General features: G+C 53.1%; 1 protein-coding gene across 2 annotated transcripts in view; it reads right to left on the minus strand.

The window, feature by feature from the left end:
- Positions 1–8,970: 8,970 nt before the first annotated feature.
- CES1 (carboxylesterase 1) overlaps positions 8,971–15,073 on the minus strand; it is a 32,971-nt gene continuing 26,868 nt past the window's right edge. For both annotated transcript variants that reach the window (XM_056135942.1, XM_056135943.1), the window contains exons 12-14: positions 11,199–11,330; positions 9,533–9,605; positions 8,971–9,308 (exon numbers count right to left, since the gene is read on the minus strand). In XM_056135942.1, the coding sequence (XP_055991917.1) occupies positions 9,125–9,308; positions 9,533–9,605; positions 11,199–11,330 (389 nt within the window). In that variant the 3' untranslated portion in view covers positions 8,971–9,124. The remainder of the gene's footprint in view (positions 9,309–9,532; positions 9,606–11,198; positions 11,331–15,073) is intronic.

Consider the following 15,073-nt stretch of genomic DNA (forward strand, 5'->3'; position numbering starts at 1 on the left):
GCTCGCCCACAGAGACCCCCGACAAGTACCTGCACCGCCGCTCCCCGGACGGACGCCTTGTCGGGGTCCCCTCCTGGAAGATGTCCTCTCCCACCCCTCCTTCTCTTGTCCTACTTGCACTTGGTTTTGTGGTTCTTAGTCACCTTCTGTTGTCTGGCCGGGAGTGTGGTGGGAAAGCTTACAGGGAAGAGGGGTGGGAACCGGAAACCGGAAGTTCTCTCGAACTTCTTGGGTCTAGGGGAGGCATCAGCCACTCGGGGTCTGTGTGTGTGTGTGTGTGTGTGTGTGTGTGTGTGTGTGTGTGTGTGTGTGTGGTGGGGGGCCAGCTGACAGAGTTCAGCTTGGCCAGACTTTTCCTACCACGTGGGCTTGCACTTTGGGCCCCAGAAGAAGCCTTCGGAGCCCCCAATCGGAGAGAGGGTCCAACAACCCCCAACCCAAACCCCCTCATGAGCAAGGCTGGGCCTGGGGACAGGAAGCACCTACCCAGCTCAACCAGGGGACCTGGGATACTTGTCCCTTAAGTGAGCAGGAAACATCACGGTTTTCACTGTGGTTGATCTGTACCTCTTCTGGAACATTCTTCCCTCTGCAGGTGGCCAGAAGATCCAGAGGCGGGGGTGGAACAGGTGGAATGAGGCTGGGTCTCCTTAAGCACAGGCAAACCTTCCTCCTGCCAGGCCAGGGGGGCACAGAGACCACCACCCCAGGCCCCCATGCTTGGCTCCTGAGACTCCTGGGCAGAGAGGCGGTGGAGGGGAGGCTGCCTTCACCGTGGGGGGGTCTCTGCTGGCCTCACAGGGCCCCTGGGTTCCCCGGGGAACAGGCAGTCCTGTTTTTTCTGTCTAGACACCACAGAGTAACTCCCTGGGACATCTACAGGGCAGACGCCCTGGGCTCACAGGGCCAGAAATGGCTCTGCAAGCTGCCTGGTGTCTTCTCCTGGACTCCCCGTGGCACCTTGGTGGGCAGGGAAATCATTGAGCAGCCCCAGGGGACCCCCTCATGAAAGCGCGATTCCTAGTGAGACAGGTGGGACCCAGTTAGAGAATTCCCCACCACCACCACCTTTCTCTTACCTTACAGGTGGCGCCCTCTGGTGGGGAAGCTGGTGCTTTGTTTCTGTTCCTTGGGAGCCGTGTGGGCGCTAGTTTGGCAAAGTGGGTCGTTTTGGTTGGGGGTTTCTGCTTCAAGTTGCAGAGTCTTGGGCCCTTGTTGGGAATCTAGACCCGTAGGGTCTTGTGCTGATGGTGGGGGAAGAATCTTGGCAAAAAAATTAGCAAAACAAGAGGCCACTTCCCTTTGAGGGCGTCGGAATATACAACCTCAAAACTGCCTAGAATGAGGGTGTCCCCGAGACCCGCCTCTCCATGGGCAATCTCTGGGGAGCAGCGGGGAACGGGGAGGTATTTCCTCTCGGAGGCTTACAAGTCAGAGTTCTTAGGTAATTCTTTAGAGAAAAGAAAGAGGGGCTCTGTCTCTGAGACAGACCCAGGGGCTCTGAGCCCTCCCCCCCCCCACCCCCCGCCCAGAAGGCATATCTGGAAATGGACAAAGGAAGTGGAACGAGAAGGTGGGGTCTGGGATCTGAGCAGGAATGACTGTCCCTGGGGGTGTGGAACTGCCCCCAAAAGTGACCTAAATCCTCAAGGCAAAGCTCATTTTCTCCCTGGGGGTCCTGGGACCATGGAGGGGGGGGGGGGGCTGTGTGCCGGTGTCTGTAATCCCCAGGGGAGAAGACCAAGGCACAGCCTTTCATTCATTCCCATTCAAGATCCCTCAGCTCCTAAGGGACCCATCAGCACCCCCAGGTGGGGTCCCTCAAAGTTCAGCCCAGAGCAGATGGAAATTCCCTGCAGGCTAAGTCTCCTCCCGAAGCCTCAGTAGGAGAGCCGAGCCTGAAGGAAGGATGAGGAGGGGGTCCTCCATGCTGGCCTCCCCCGCTGCTGCCTTTACAAGAGAAGACTGCTTCTTGGAACAGCAGTCTGGGCGGAGGGTGGGTGCTGGGGGCTGAAGGCACCCTGAGAAGAGCCTGGGGGTCCTGGCACGCCCCCCATCTGCACATCTGCATTTCCCTCTTTCAAAACCCACCTACCCACCCCCATACACACAAATACCCGTGTGCAGGTGATTTTTCTGTCCTGGGACAAGGCAAGTATGAGATGTGATGCTAGCCCACCCACACCGAATCACGCAATGGTGCTGCCTGGCCACAGACAGGGGCTCCGGAGTCGGGGGGAGGGGGGTGCACCCAGGAATCCCCAGGGACTCTGGCGGAGCTGCTGGGAGTCCTTCCCCCCTCCTTGCATCCACTTTTTTTGGGGGAGCGTCACACCTGACAATGCACAAAGGTTACTCCTGGCTCTGCACTCAGGAGTTACTCCTAGCAAAGCGCAGGGGACCATATGGGATGCTGGGAATTGAACCTGGGTCGGCCACGCACAAGGCAAACGCCCTACCCTCTGTGCTATTGCTCCAGCCCCCAGCATTCACTTTTAAGGAGAGAAAATGTGTGTGTTTTAACTCTGTCATAATTTCACTTTTTTTTTATGGTAGAGAATACCCAAGGTCGGGGTGCTTCTGAGTATATGATGTTTGATATTTTATCCATTTTTTTAAGCATTATGTGCCAATCTATTTCTGACCAGCACATTCAACTTAGCTATTCTGCCTCCCTGTTCCTCACGCTTCTGGAAACCCAAGGAGACAGAATATGGGGCCCCTGCCAGCTCTTGCCAATATCCTGCCAGATCAAAGTCCCCCGAGCTGCCTTAATTCTCACAGGGGGTTCCTGCCAAGTCGGGGTAGTCACTGGCTGCCATGACGTGAGGCTACAGGAAGCCTTCTTACCAAAGAAGTCAGTTCTCAGAAAGGAAGCCCACCAGGCGCCTTTCATTTGTAAGTTTGTTTTCTTGAAGGACCCTGGAATGGAGATGAACAGAGAAGGTGTGGGGTGCACTGAAGCAGCACAGCACTTAAGACACACAGATCCTGGTGGGCTGTGTGCTGATGGGGGTGGGGTGGGGAAGGGGAGTCCTGTGGTGAGACACTGCAAGTCTCTGGGCTTCCGAATTCTTTGTCCATCACAGCAAGGACTGTGTCTGTCCATCACTCAGAGGATCCGCCCATCAGAAGTAAATTCACCCTCTTCCGGACAATGCTCTTGTGCTCCTGTACCTCCTGTACAAGGCTGGAAATGTACCTTTCAGCAGAAGACATGCCAAAGTCAAGCCCTCAGTCTCCCGTGCAGAAGAACGTCAGATTTCTGGTCACCAGAACTTTGATTCCCCCCTCCCCCGCTCCCATCTAAGCCAGGAAGAATGAGTAGTAAGAATGAAAGTTCAGTCTTGGTTTTTGATCCCGGGGTGCCTTGTTGCCATTCTCTCGTCTGCCCCCAGGATGCCCGGTTCTGTGGATGGGGCACTGAGTGTGCCCGGTTGTCAGGCTTGCCACAGTCCGGAGTCGGGGGACACTGATTGGGCGTCCCTGTCTCCTCCCCCAGCCCCTCCACCTCCGTGTACATAAGGACAGTTCAAGGGCACCGCCTCTGGGTCACGGGCTGCTCCCAAGCCATGCTGGTATCTGTGTCTGGTGTGGATTTCTTTTAAAAAGCTGTTGTCTTCATGGAAAACCAATCTGTGTACAGAAAAATAAAGGGTCTCCCCGAGCCGTGTGTCATGAGTCGGGTTCTTTGGGCCAAATGGTCAGATGCTCCCAACCAGTGATGGGAGGTTAATAGGTCTGTCTGCAATCAGCCACCAGTGGATGACAAAGAGTGTCTGACCACAGTGGCCCACGGGTGGCCCACTCTTATGACTGTCCGCTGGAGGCTGGAGGAGGGGAGTCTGTGAGTCTTGCTCTGAGATGGGCTGTCATTGGGTTGACCTCGAGCTGAGATGCCCAGTGCGGGGTCTGCCTGCGTCTGCCTATTTCCAGGGGCTCCGAGCCTGCTGTTGCACCGAGTTTGCTGCTGGGTGCTGTGTGCATGTTTGGGGAGAGGATGCTCTACCATGAAGGCCCTTCCTGCTGAGGACTGGGCCTGCCTGTGGTAAGGTGTTGGCGTAGAGGGGTCTTGTGGTGGGGGCCTCTGAGCAGTGCTCGGGGGGGGGGCCTGGGCCACTCCCAGAAAGACTCAGCCCAACTCTGCAGGTCTGAAGGTTCAGTACTCGGGCACAGTGGAGCTGGGCACACCCTACCCAGTCTACACTACACACTACCCAGTCCACACTACATATCTGTCTCAATCTACACTACATACCCTACCCAGTGTTCACTAGACACCCTACCCAGTCTACACTACACACTATACACCCTACTCAATCTACACTAAACATCTTACCCAGTCTATACTACACACCCTACCCCACCTACATTACACAACCTACCCAGTCTACACTATACGCCTTATCTAGTCTACACACCCTACAGAGTCTACACTACGCACCTTACCCACTTTATACTATACACCTCACCAAGTCTATACTATACTCCTTACAAATATACACTGTGCACCTTACACAATCTACACCCCTACCCAGTCTACAATATACACACTGTAAGTCTCTACTAAACCCTACAAGAACACATTACACACCCTATGCATCTATACACCCTACACAATCTAAACACCCTATATGGTCTACATAGCCTACCTAGTCTACACACCCTTCCCAGTCTACACCCCCTGCCCAGAATCAGTACACACCCTACCCAATCTACAACCCTACCCAGTCTACACTATATATTGTACACAGTTTGCACACCATACCCAGTCTACGCTACACACTATTCCGGCCGGTACACTCTTCATACCAATACTATATACCCTAACCAGTCGACACTACACACCCTATAAATCTATATAACATACCCAGTCTACACTACATACCCAACCTAGTCTATTCACCATCTGAAGTCTACATTACACATCCCACAAGTCGACACACCCTACACAATCTACACTACCCATTTCCAGGACCCGTTATGTGTCTGTCCTTGGCCCACCTCTTTCCAGAGGTCCCCTGTAGTCACCCTGGAATCCTGAACCCGTCTCCAATCAACACCCCATCAAGAGCAGGAGAGAGAGGGTAGGACTGATGTTTGAGGTCTTCCCGGGACCCCAACGTAGGGGGATGCTCCACAACTGCCATTTCTCATGCCCCACCATGGACCACAAGGGTTGGAGGGAAGATTAGGGATGTTTGCTGGGCAATACAATGTAGAGGGACATTTTGGGAACTGGAACCAGTAGGGAACAGTGACCAAGGAGTCTCTAGAGTTGTTGAAAGGGAATAGAGTGACCCCAGGGTGAGCAGCCCTGGAACCGCAGGGCAGAGACCCAGAGGATATCAGCACCTTGGACAAGGCCGGGGCCCCAGGCATTTAATTAGTAGACCTTGTTGGCCTGCTAGTGACTCTGTTACTAGAACTTTACACATCACATCTCATTGGCCACCAGAGGGCGCCAACATATACCCTGCAGCCAAACAGAGATGCAGGAAGGACTAGGGGGAGTTGGTGGGACCCCCTGGATCTATTTGAACCCTCCACTCTTCTGTGAACTCAGGGAGTGAAACCGATTGTTGTCTAGTTGAAAAGATCCAGTTGATTCTGTGTTGTTACATCCTGGGTAGATTCTTTCATCCATTCATTGCCAGAGTCCCACTTGGTACCAGGAAGGAACTGGAAGCCACAGAAGCTCCTGGTTCCAAGAAGGAGAGAAATGGTGGGAGGTGCCGTGTGCCAAGAGCCAGCTGCAGGCTTCGGAGCTCCGAGGGTGGATCCAAGTCTGTGTGCATCCAAGCTGTACAGGAGTCCAAGCTCTGTGAGGGTCCAAGCTCCATGGGGAAATCCAAACTCCATGGGGTGGGAGGTTTCAAGCTCTGTGGGGGTCCAAGCTCCACGAGGGTCCAAGCTCCGAGGGGTCCCAGGCTCTTTGCCACCTCCCCTCCCCTTCCCCTCCCTTCCCCCTCCCTTAGCTTCAATCACCCCTGCAGGTGTGTGTCCCACCCTACTCTACCCCCACCCCCGGGCTGCACCCCATGGCCAGTCACCATCTCTTTAAAAGTTGTCTCTCCTTTAAAAAAATCAAAAACCAAACCCAAACCCCCCACCTTCCCTAATCTGTCATAAACTCAACCACCACTTGTTGAAACCTCTCAAGTACCAACGACTTGGGGACAGAAGGCACAGCCACCATTTCTTCAGTGTCTGGGCACATGGCCAGCTGAGACGAGAGGAACAAGGCCACCTGTGTAGAGGTCTTGCACAGACACCCTCTCTTCAACATCTGCCAAGACTCGAGAGGATCCCCAGGGCCCTAGAGCTGAATCCTGAGTGGGGAATCTCAGGTCAAGAGAACAGGGGCAATGACAGTGGGACGGGGCTGCCCAATCTGTAGGAGTTCAGCGGGAGGGGGGGGGGGGGCGACGGACAGAAGACCTGCTCAGGAGAGTAAGATCTGGAAGGTGTGGGTCCTCCCAGGACAAGAAACTTTCTTCTGGAATCTATGGAGAGACAGAAAAGTCAGACATTTGGGTTTTTATGTAGATTTGGGCCATACCCAGTGGTGCTTGAAGACTACTCCTGGTTCTGTGCTCCCAGTAGTATTCAGGGGACCATGTGGTGCTGGGGATTGAACTCAGGCTTCCTGCATGCAAAGCAAGTGCTCAACTCATTGACCTCTCTCTCTCTCTCTCTCTCTCTCTCTCTCTCTCTCTCTCTCTCTCTCCCACCCCTCTCTCCCCCCTCTTTCTCTTTCTCTCCCTCCCTTTGTCCCTCTGCCTTCCTCCCCCCACTGAAAAGTTTTAGATTAGATGGCGGCTGTGACTGGCAAGGTGTACTTGACTGTTATACACTGTATCTATGAGCTATGCTGTGTAACAAACTAGCACCCCACCCCCATCCCCATAAGATTCTGCAGATGCCGAGGCTCAGCTCCTGGATTGGTCCGTCTTGTGTGCTCACAGCCGGGCTGAGCCTCATCACCCTGGGTAGCAGGTTTTCAATAATCTACTTTGGATTAACTCCCGGCCACATGGTGCCACATTGTCCAACAGACTGGCCTGGACTTGGTCACATTTGTTCACGAGAGTGAGAGGCCTGGAACAAATCTCAAGAAGCCCAAGCTGAGAGCTGGTGCCCCGTGTTGCTTCTGCCATATTTGGTGGCCAAAGCCCATGGCAGGGACTGGTCCAGACCCTTACAGAGTGCAGCTTCCAGACCCCCCAGGGGCAGGGCATGGACAGAGAAAGGTGAAAATAGAACTCTGTGGAGGAGCGTAAGAGAACACTCGGGCGTCTGACAGCTTCCAGGTGTCACCAGGGCGACACCTTTGCAGAGAAATACTGTGAGAACTGCATTTTCCTGAACCTCAAAAGTGCCAGAAACTGGGTTTGTTCTGTCTTTCAGGCTGGAGAAGTCACAGGAAACACTGAATCTCCCTTTGCAGGAGAGAGAGCAAAAAAAAAAAAAAAAAAGATGGGGTGGGGGGCTCCTTCCCAGCCAGTCCCTGCATTAGGTCACAATCTAGCAACTGCAGAAGGCTAAGAGGCCAGTCTGAATGTGGGGATTCCTGGCCTGTCCGGGACTGCGGCTTATCAATGCCACGTGGTGCAGGGCCTGGAATAGGGACTCAGGTCTGGGATAGGGTCCTGGCTGCATCTCAGAAGCAAGCGTGGCTAGGTGGACCCTGGCCACAAGAGGGCAGCAGAGACTCATCAGTCAGCAAGGGGCCGAGGTGGTGAAGCCGGAGCCCAGGACAAGCCCTAAACCAGACCATCACACGACTTCCGGTGTGGGAGAATACGGCTGTGCACTCTGGCGTTGCACTCAGGAACGTGGCGTTGCAGTCAAACAGCAGAGGTGACCCCCCCCCACCACCACCACCACACACCACACCCAGAGTCCCCACAACTGCTTGAAGGCACTGCTGTGTCTTGAAAGCCCCAGTGATTTTCCCCAGTATTTTTCCTAGAGTTCTTTGTTTGGGTCTTGAACAGAAGGGTTTTATTTCTTTTCCATGTGGGGACCACAACTGGTGGTGCTCAGGGCGTCCTCCTGGCTCTGGCTCAGGGGCCACTCCTGGCGGGCCTGCAGGGACCATAGGGGGATGCTGGGGATCGAACCAGGGTCAGTTTCAGGTAAGACAAGGGCCTGTACTATCTCTCCGGCTGCCCTCCTGGAATGTGGAGTGTCCCTATGAGCAGGGGGCACAGTGCCTTCAGGAAATAAGGACAAGGGGAGGAGCCAGGGGTCTTGGATCAGGCTGGGCATTTCCTGGGCCGCTGAGGTGGACAGACTGGGGTGCTTCGGGGAGACGAGGCATTGTTGAGTCCTTCCCAAGGGACACGCCAGAGGGGACAGTCCCAGCCCTATGCTGGAAAAGCCTGGGCGGAGCACACTACCCCACAGATCCAGGGATCCTAACCACGCTCAGCCCAGCAGGGTGAGTCTGACTGCGGTCGGCTCGCCAGGGATGGGGGCCTCCGCGGCTAACTGCACCTGGGACACAGCACCCACATCTGGTGGCAGGATCAGGGCCAGTGTGCAAGGCCACACCCTCCCCATGGGGGCCTTCCACTGATGGGGCCTTCCTCCTCTCCTGCCTCCCCTTCAGCTTCCCCTCTTTCCCTCTGTCCTACCCTTCCCTCCTCCCCTCCACCCTTCTCCTCCCTTCCTTCTTCTTTTCCTCCTCCTCCATCTTTCCCTCCTCCCCTCTCCTTTCCCTTCTTCTGTCCCCCCTCCCCTCTCTTTCTTTCCCTCCTCCCCTTTCTGTCCCTTCTCCCCTTGCTCCTCCTCTTCCTCTCTCTCCTCCACCCTTCTCCCCTTGCTCTCCCCCAACCTCCTTTCCTTCCTCGCCCCTCCCTCCCCCTCACTCCCTCCCTCCCTCTCTCCTTCCCTCACCCCTCCCTCCCTCCTTCCCTCTCTCCCTCTCTCTTTCCTCTCTCCAGCCCAGACACACAACTCAGACTTGGTCTCCAGATGATTTATTCCCATGGAGGACACAGACATAAATTCCCTCTCTGGCGTGCTCACTGTCCAGCCTCCCTAGTGTGACACCTCTTTGACTCATGAGCACCGTGTTGTGGGCTCCCCCAGCCCCCACAACCACCGGCACTTCTGTTCACAGCTCCACGTGCTCTGTGTGAGGGGGCATCTCTGCTGCCTCCCGGGCCAAGAGCTCGGTCCAGAAAGCCACTTCCTCATCTTTGAGTTTGTGCGCAGCCTCAGAGGTGGCGCCGATCTTCAGGTACCCCTCCTTCTTGTCGTAGGCTGGCCACTGGGGCAGCCCATCGCCGTTGGGGTTCCTGTGGATAGAGTCCAATGAAAACCCCGAAGGAGAAGGTGAGCGTCCTAGCCACCTCCTGGGGCAGCCAAGTTCCCCTTCCAAAGAAGAGGCTCCCTACTGTCCTGGTGGCCCTCGCGCCCTGTCACTATGTCAGTCAAGGTCAGGGGTCACCATCCAACATTCCACGCCACCTCCATCCACCACCCCTCCCCAGCCCCACACCTTCAGGGTGGCCAGCCTCACCCATTTCGAGCAAAGTTGGCCCAAAATTTCATCATCATCTTGCTGAGTTCAGTCTCCTCCTTGGAGGCACCACCTATGGGGACGAAAGGGTGATAAAAAGGCTTTGCTGGTTCCAGCTGGCAGTTGGGCATCACTAGGGGACTGGCTAGAATATATCACCTGAGGCTTCCTCCAACCCCCAGGGGGATGGGTGGATGGATGGATGATGGATGGATGGATGGATGGTTGGGTGGATGGGTAGATGGATGGGTGCGTGGGTGGGTGGGTGGGTGGGTGGGTGGATGCGTGGATGGGTGGATGGGTGGATGTATGGATTGGATGGATGGATGGATGGATGGATGGATGGTTGGGTGGATGGGTAGATGGATGGGTGCATGGGTGGGTGGGTGGGTGGGTGGGTGGATGCGTGGATGGGTGGATGGGTGGATGTATGGATGGGGTGGATGGATGGATGGATAGGTGCGTGGGTGGGTGGGTGGGTGGATGCATGGATGGGTGGATGGGTGGATGTATGGATGGGATGGATGGATGGATATATGGATGGGTGGATATATGGATGGGTGGATATATGGATGGGTGGATGGGTGGATGGTGGATGGATGGATAGATAGATGGATGGATGGGTGGGTGGGTGGATGAATGGGTGGATGGATGGATGGATGGTTGGGTCAATGGATGGATGAAATGGATGGATGGATGGATGGATGGATGGATGGATGGATGGATGGATGGATGATGGATGGATGGATGGTTGGGTGAATGGATGGATGGGATGGATGGATGGATGGATGGATGGATGGAAGGATGGATGGGAGTCAAACCTGTGCTTTAAGAGGATCCAGGTCATGGAGGGGCTGGAAGACCCCATCCTCTGTCCCCACCAGCCCTCCCTCCCCTTGGGACAGCAGGATGCCTGCCTCCCTCCCCCCACAGGATTTCTGTGGCAGAGTCCCACCTCCATGTGGCTCTGTCCCCTGCTTCCTTCATCCACTTGCTTCTGCAAATAAGGGCCTACAGACTTAGCAAAGTCAAGGCCTTAAGGGGCCTCTCAACCTGGAAATGGGGGCCAGTGGCCACAAGCCATCTGTCCTGCCGATCCTGACCTGCGTGAAGGGTTTCCTCCAAACAGCACATACGCTTACACCTTATGCTGTGTGTGACTGTATCTTTATGCTCACACACAGCATTTATATAGGGCTCCTTAGGTGTGTGATGAAGAGATGGAATAATGTTTGATGGTTGCCTAGAGAAGCAGACCACAGCAGCCTGATTCTAGATCAACACCAGCTCTCACTTTGTTGCTCTCATAAACTCCTGAGTATAGTCCAGCCCATGGGCAGAGCACCCCTTACCAGGAACCTGGAGGGCGCAGAAACTTTTTTTTCTTTTTGGGTCACACCTGGCACTGAACAGGGGTTACTCCTGGCTCATTCACTCAGGAATTACTCCTGGCGGTGCTTGGGGGACGATATAGGATGCTGGGAATTGAACTCGGGTCAGCGGCGTGCAAGGCAAATGCCCTACCCGCTGTGCTATCACTCCAGCCCCAGAAACTCTTTAGAGCAGGAGTGATGGTGTGAAGTTGGAGGAAAAGACCCAGAAAGAAGGTCCCTGCCCAAAGACCGCCAACATTTCCCCAAGCTGGCAGTCAGGAGACAGTCATCACCTTTCAAAAACGGGGCTCCGAACACCGAGAAGATCTCATCCCCATGGTCTCCCGCCACGGTCTTGGGTCTCATGTCCGAGCAGAAGCTGGGTCGGTACTGGAACTCATACATGTAGGTGGGGGCTCCAGAATCTGGAAAGACACAGGGCCAGGCATGGTTCATTTCAACAGACACACCCCTGGCTGTCGCAGGGTATCTGGGAACTATTGGCTCAGTGGGTCCGGGATCACAGCAGCCCTTTCTGAATACCAGTCACATGCCAGCACCCTATGGCCCCAAGTAAAAACCTGCATTGATAAATGTAACAGGATAACAGGTTGAGAACTGTTAGGGACTTGAATTAGGGTGCAGAGCTGGTGTTGAGCTGGGTAACCTATGGGTCAAAGATGGATGGGTGGATGATGAGGGAATGATGATGGAGGATGGAGGATGAATGAATTGGAGTATGGGGAATGGATGATGGATGATGGAATGGATGACAAATAATGGATGGATGATGGATTGATGGATGGATAACAAATGAATTGATGATGGACAAGTAGGCAGACAGATGGGTAAATGGATGGGTAGATGGATGGCTGGATGGTGGGTGAATAGATTAGGTGGATGTGTGGAGGGATGGACAGGTTGGTGAGCAGGTAAATAGGTGGATGGGTATGTTGGTGGATGGGTGGATGGATGGGTAGGTGGGATGGATGGTTGCATGGGTAGTTGGGTAAGTGGTTGGATGGGTATGGGTGAATAGTTGGTTGGATGGATGTCTGGATGAGTGGATGGACCGATAAATGGATATTGGAAGTCTGATGGTAAATCCACTTACAAGATCTCTTTTATAGGGCATTGGGCCAGTTCACACTCACACACACACACACACACACACACACACACACACACACACACACCCGCCATGGCCTGCTGATACACACATACACACAAAGAGCACCTGCAGACACAGTTCATGCTGCCGTATCTCACTGAGCAACACAACCATATTACACTGTATCTCACTTATTTTCCACCACTTTACATTCCTCTGGAGAATATCTACAGCTCGCTGCCAGCAAATACCTACAGGAGTTCTCCCAGCCTGCTCTCACCTATTCCAGACGGAAGCAAACCTGAGCAGCAGGTCCAAAGCGCGGCTGTTCCAATGAGACTTAGGGAATAATCCATCTCTTGTGACTCAGAGAACCGCAGACTTGGCATTACCTCTCCCTGGCTCCTGGCTTATCTTGCTTCAGGCTTAGCCAGGGGAGGAAGGGGCGAGAGATAAGGGGTTGTGTATGTCCTGGCCTCTCTCTACTCCTTGCTCCTTCCCTCCCCACCTCCTAGAGAACCCACAAGAGAGAAGATGCCCCTTTTCCTGCTAACTGCTTCATAAGAGACACACAACGCTGTTCCTCGGGACTAAGTCCTGGGTTGCCCAGCCTAGGAGCGCCGAGGTGTGCATCAATCATTGTGCCCATGGCAGCGCGGCCATGTCCAGTAAAGCAGTCCCAGGCTGTGGCTCTACCCAGGACAGTGTCTCAGGTTGGGCTGGTGAAGAAACCTGACAACCTTACAATCCCCACATTGCAACATCTTCAGAAAATGCAGAGAAAAAATGAATAGAACAATCATACTAACACTCAGAGAAAACAGTGGCCACATTTTAGCACAGATCCCTTGTTTGTCACTGGAATAACAGCATATATATTAATTTCTAAGGTCTATGATGATTTCTAGAAATGTATGTCCACAGAATGACTTAGTAACATATAACAGAAGGAAGACTAGCTCAATTCACTACTTTTACTCCCGGATCACTAGCTACATCTTGGGTTTTGCCAGAGAAGTTCCTGGCGAGAAGCAACTTGAGATCCACTTGATAAACAGCTGCTCCAAGCCCGGTAGAAGCTTCTGGAAGAGCAGATGTTTTGATGGCCTCTGTCAGTCAAAAGTTTTAGAAAGGAAGTCAGCACCCAGCACAGAGAAAGGACCTTTTGTGGAACCAAGAACTTATTTTTGATAGCGTGCTGCTTCCCACATACTTTCTCTTTAAAAATTTCTCTCTGAAACTACTGACACACGTGACATTCCTGTTATCACAAGTCGTTAAAGGATTTGGCTGTTTGGATAATGATAACTAGTTATAAGAGAAGCAAAGGAAAAGAGAGAAATTAAAAACAAGGCCACTCAACCCATACGGGGTGGTCTCTTTAGCCAAGAAGGGCTTGTGAAATTGGTAGCATAATTTTTAATTTTATTAGCTCAGCTGAGAGAAAGAAGAAATTCATATTCCCGAGAATTGGCCATTGCTATGAGCTTACACAAAGCTGGTTCACAGGATCAGTGAACGCTTTAAAACACTCCTCAGAGCAGCCTCAGAGTTTCTGCAAACCAAGCCTGGCAGAGTGCTTAGAGATGTGGTTCCAAATTCCTGCACATCAGGCTAAGCAAAAATGGTTTTTGGGGCAAGAGAACATGAGTGGTCAAGCCTCCATACCCAAGAGGACAGGAACGCTAAGTTACAAGGCACTCATCTCAAAAACAACAGAAGTTTTCGATGAGTTTATTTTTCTCAACCCACAACCCAAAGCATATTTTAACTGATACGTAAGGCTTAGAAGAAAACATGCCAACATTTTATAGCAGATACTTCTAGGTGAATAATTGAAGGCAATTTAATTTGTTCTTTACCTGGGCCAGTATTTTCAAAACATTTAATCATTTTAACACTAACAATTTTTTTTTTCAAAAGGAAAGAGACAAGGACCAGGAGAGGGGACAGCTGTACCCAACCCGGGTTCAAGTTCCAACACTGTGTAGTTCCCAAACACCACCAGGTGCAGCCTTGAAGGCTCCCAGTCCCTCTGGAGGTGACCCGGAGGGCCTGGGCAGCATTGCATCCTTGGGTCCTTACACTGACCCACTGGTCTGGTTGGTTGAGAATCACCAGAGGATCCCTGACCTCCTGAGAACCATTTGGTGTCCCCCCCAGGCCCCCCAAAAACAAATAGAAAATTGAAAGAATAAAGGAGTGAAAATAATCTCTCAGAAAATCTTTGAATTCAAAGGCATGAGATATTACATAAAAAGACAGTTCCAAGGACTGAAGAGCGAGCACAGTGGGTAGGGCGCCTACCCTGCACGTGGCTAACCCACTGGTCTGATCCCTGGCATCCCATTACGGTCCCATGAGCACCAGTAGGAGTGACCCCTGAGTACAGAGCCCTGAGCATTGCCAGGGGTGGCCCTAAAAACAAGTCAAGTCTCACAGTCCTAGTGGGGACCAGCAGAAGGTGCAGGAAGAAATCCCACAGATACACAACAAGAGGCAAGACCAAGTTTATGAAAATGTGCCTGACCCTAGGTAGTCACTGGCTGACCAGTTCAGTAGACCTTGGTGGAGAGGGAGGGTGGAGTAGTATTGGGCACCACCTGCGTGAGTCTGTCCTGAGTCTCAGGGCACAGCGAGGCAGATACAGCCATTTCCCCTCATGCTTCTACAGCCATTGTTTTCAAATGTTCCTCAGGGCCAGGACCTGTGGGGTGGCAGAGGGCCTGTCTCACAAGTGTGAGGCCATGAGTTGGGTCCACACCCCCGCCCTTATCAGCCCCATCCCCGCACTGCCTCTGTGTCCTCTGCCACCAAGAATGCAGTCCCCAGACACTGGAGCAAGAGCCCCCACAACACAGGGAGATGTCAGAACCAAAGTGCAGCCATCTTCGTTGTGGTAGCCATTTTGTACAACTGGCAGTTGAACTGGGCATGAACCCGAGACCACATCTTGGAAAAGAAAACAGACCAAACAAAAATCACAATACTTGGCCGATCATGCCAGCCAATCAGTAAAAAGAAAGAATCTAGTGGTCGGTCAGGCATAAAAAGAAG

Source organism: Sorex fumeus, unplaced genomic scaffold, assembly GCF_029834395.1.
Source record: "Sorex fumeus unplaced genomic scaffold, SorFum_2.1 ptg000122l, whole genome shotgun sequence".
NCBI classification, from domain to species: Eukaryota; Metazoa; Chordata; class Mammalia; order Eulipotyphla; family Soricidae; genus Sorex; species Sorex fumeus.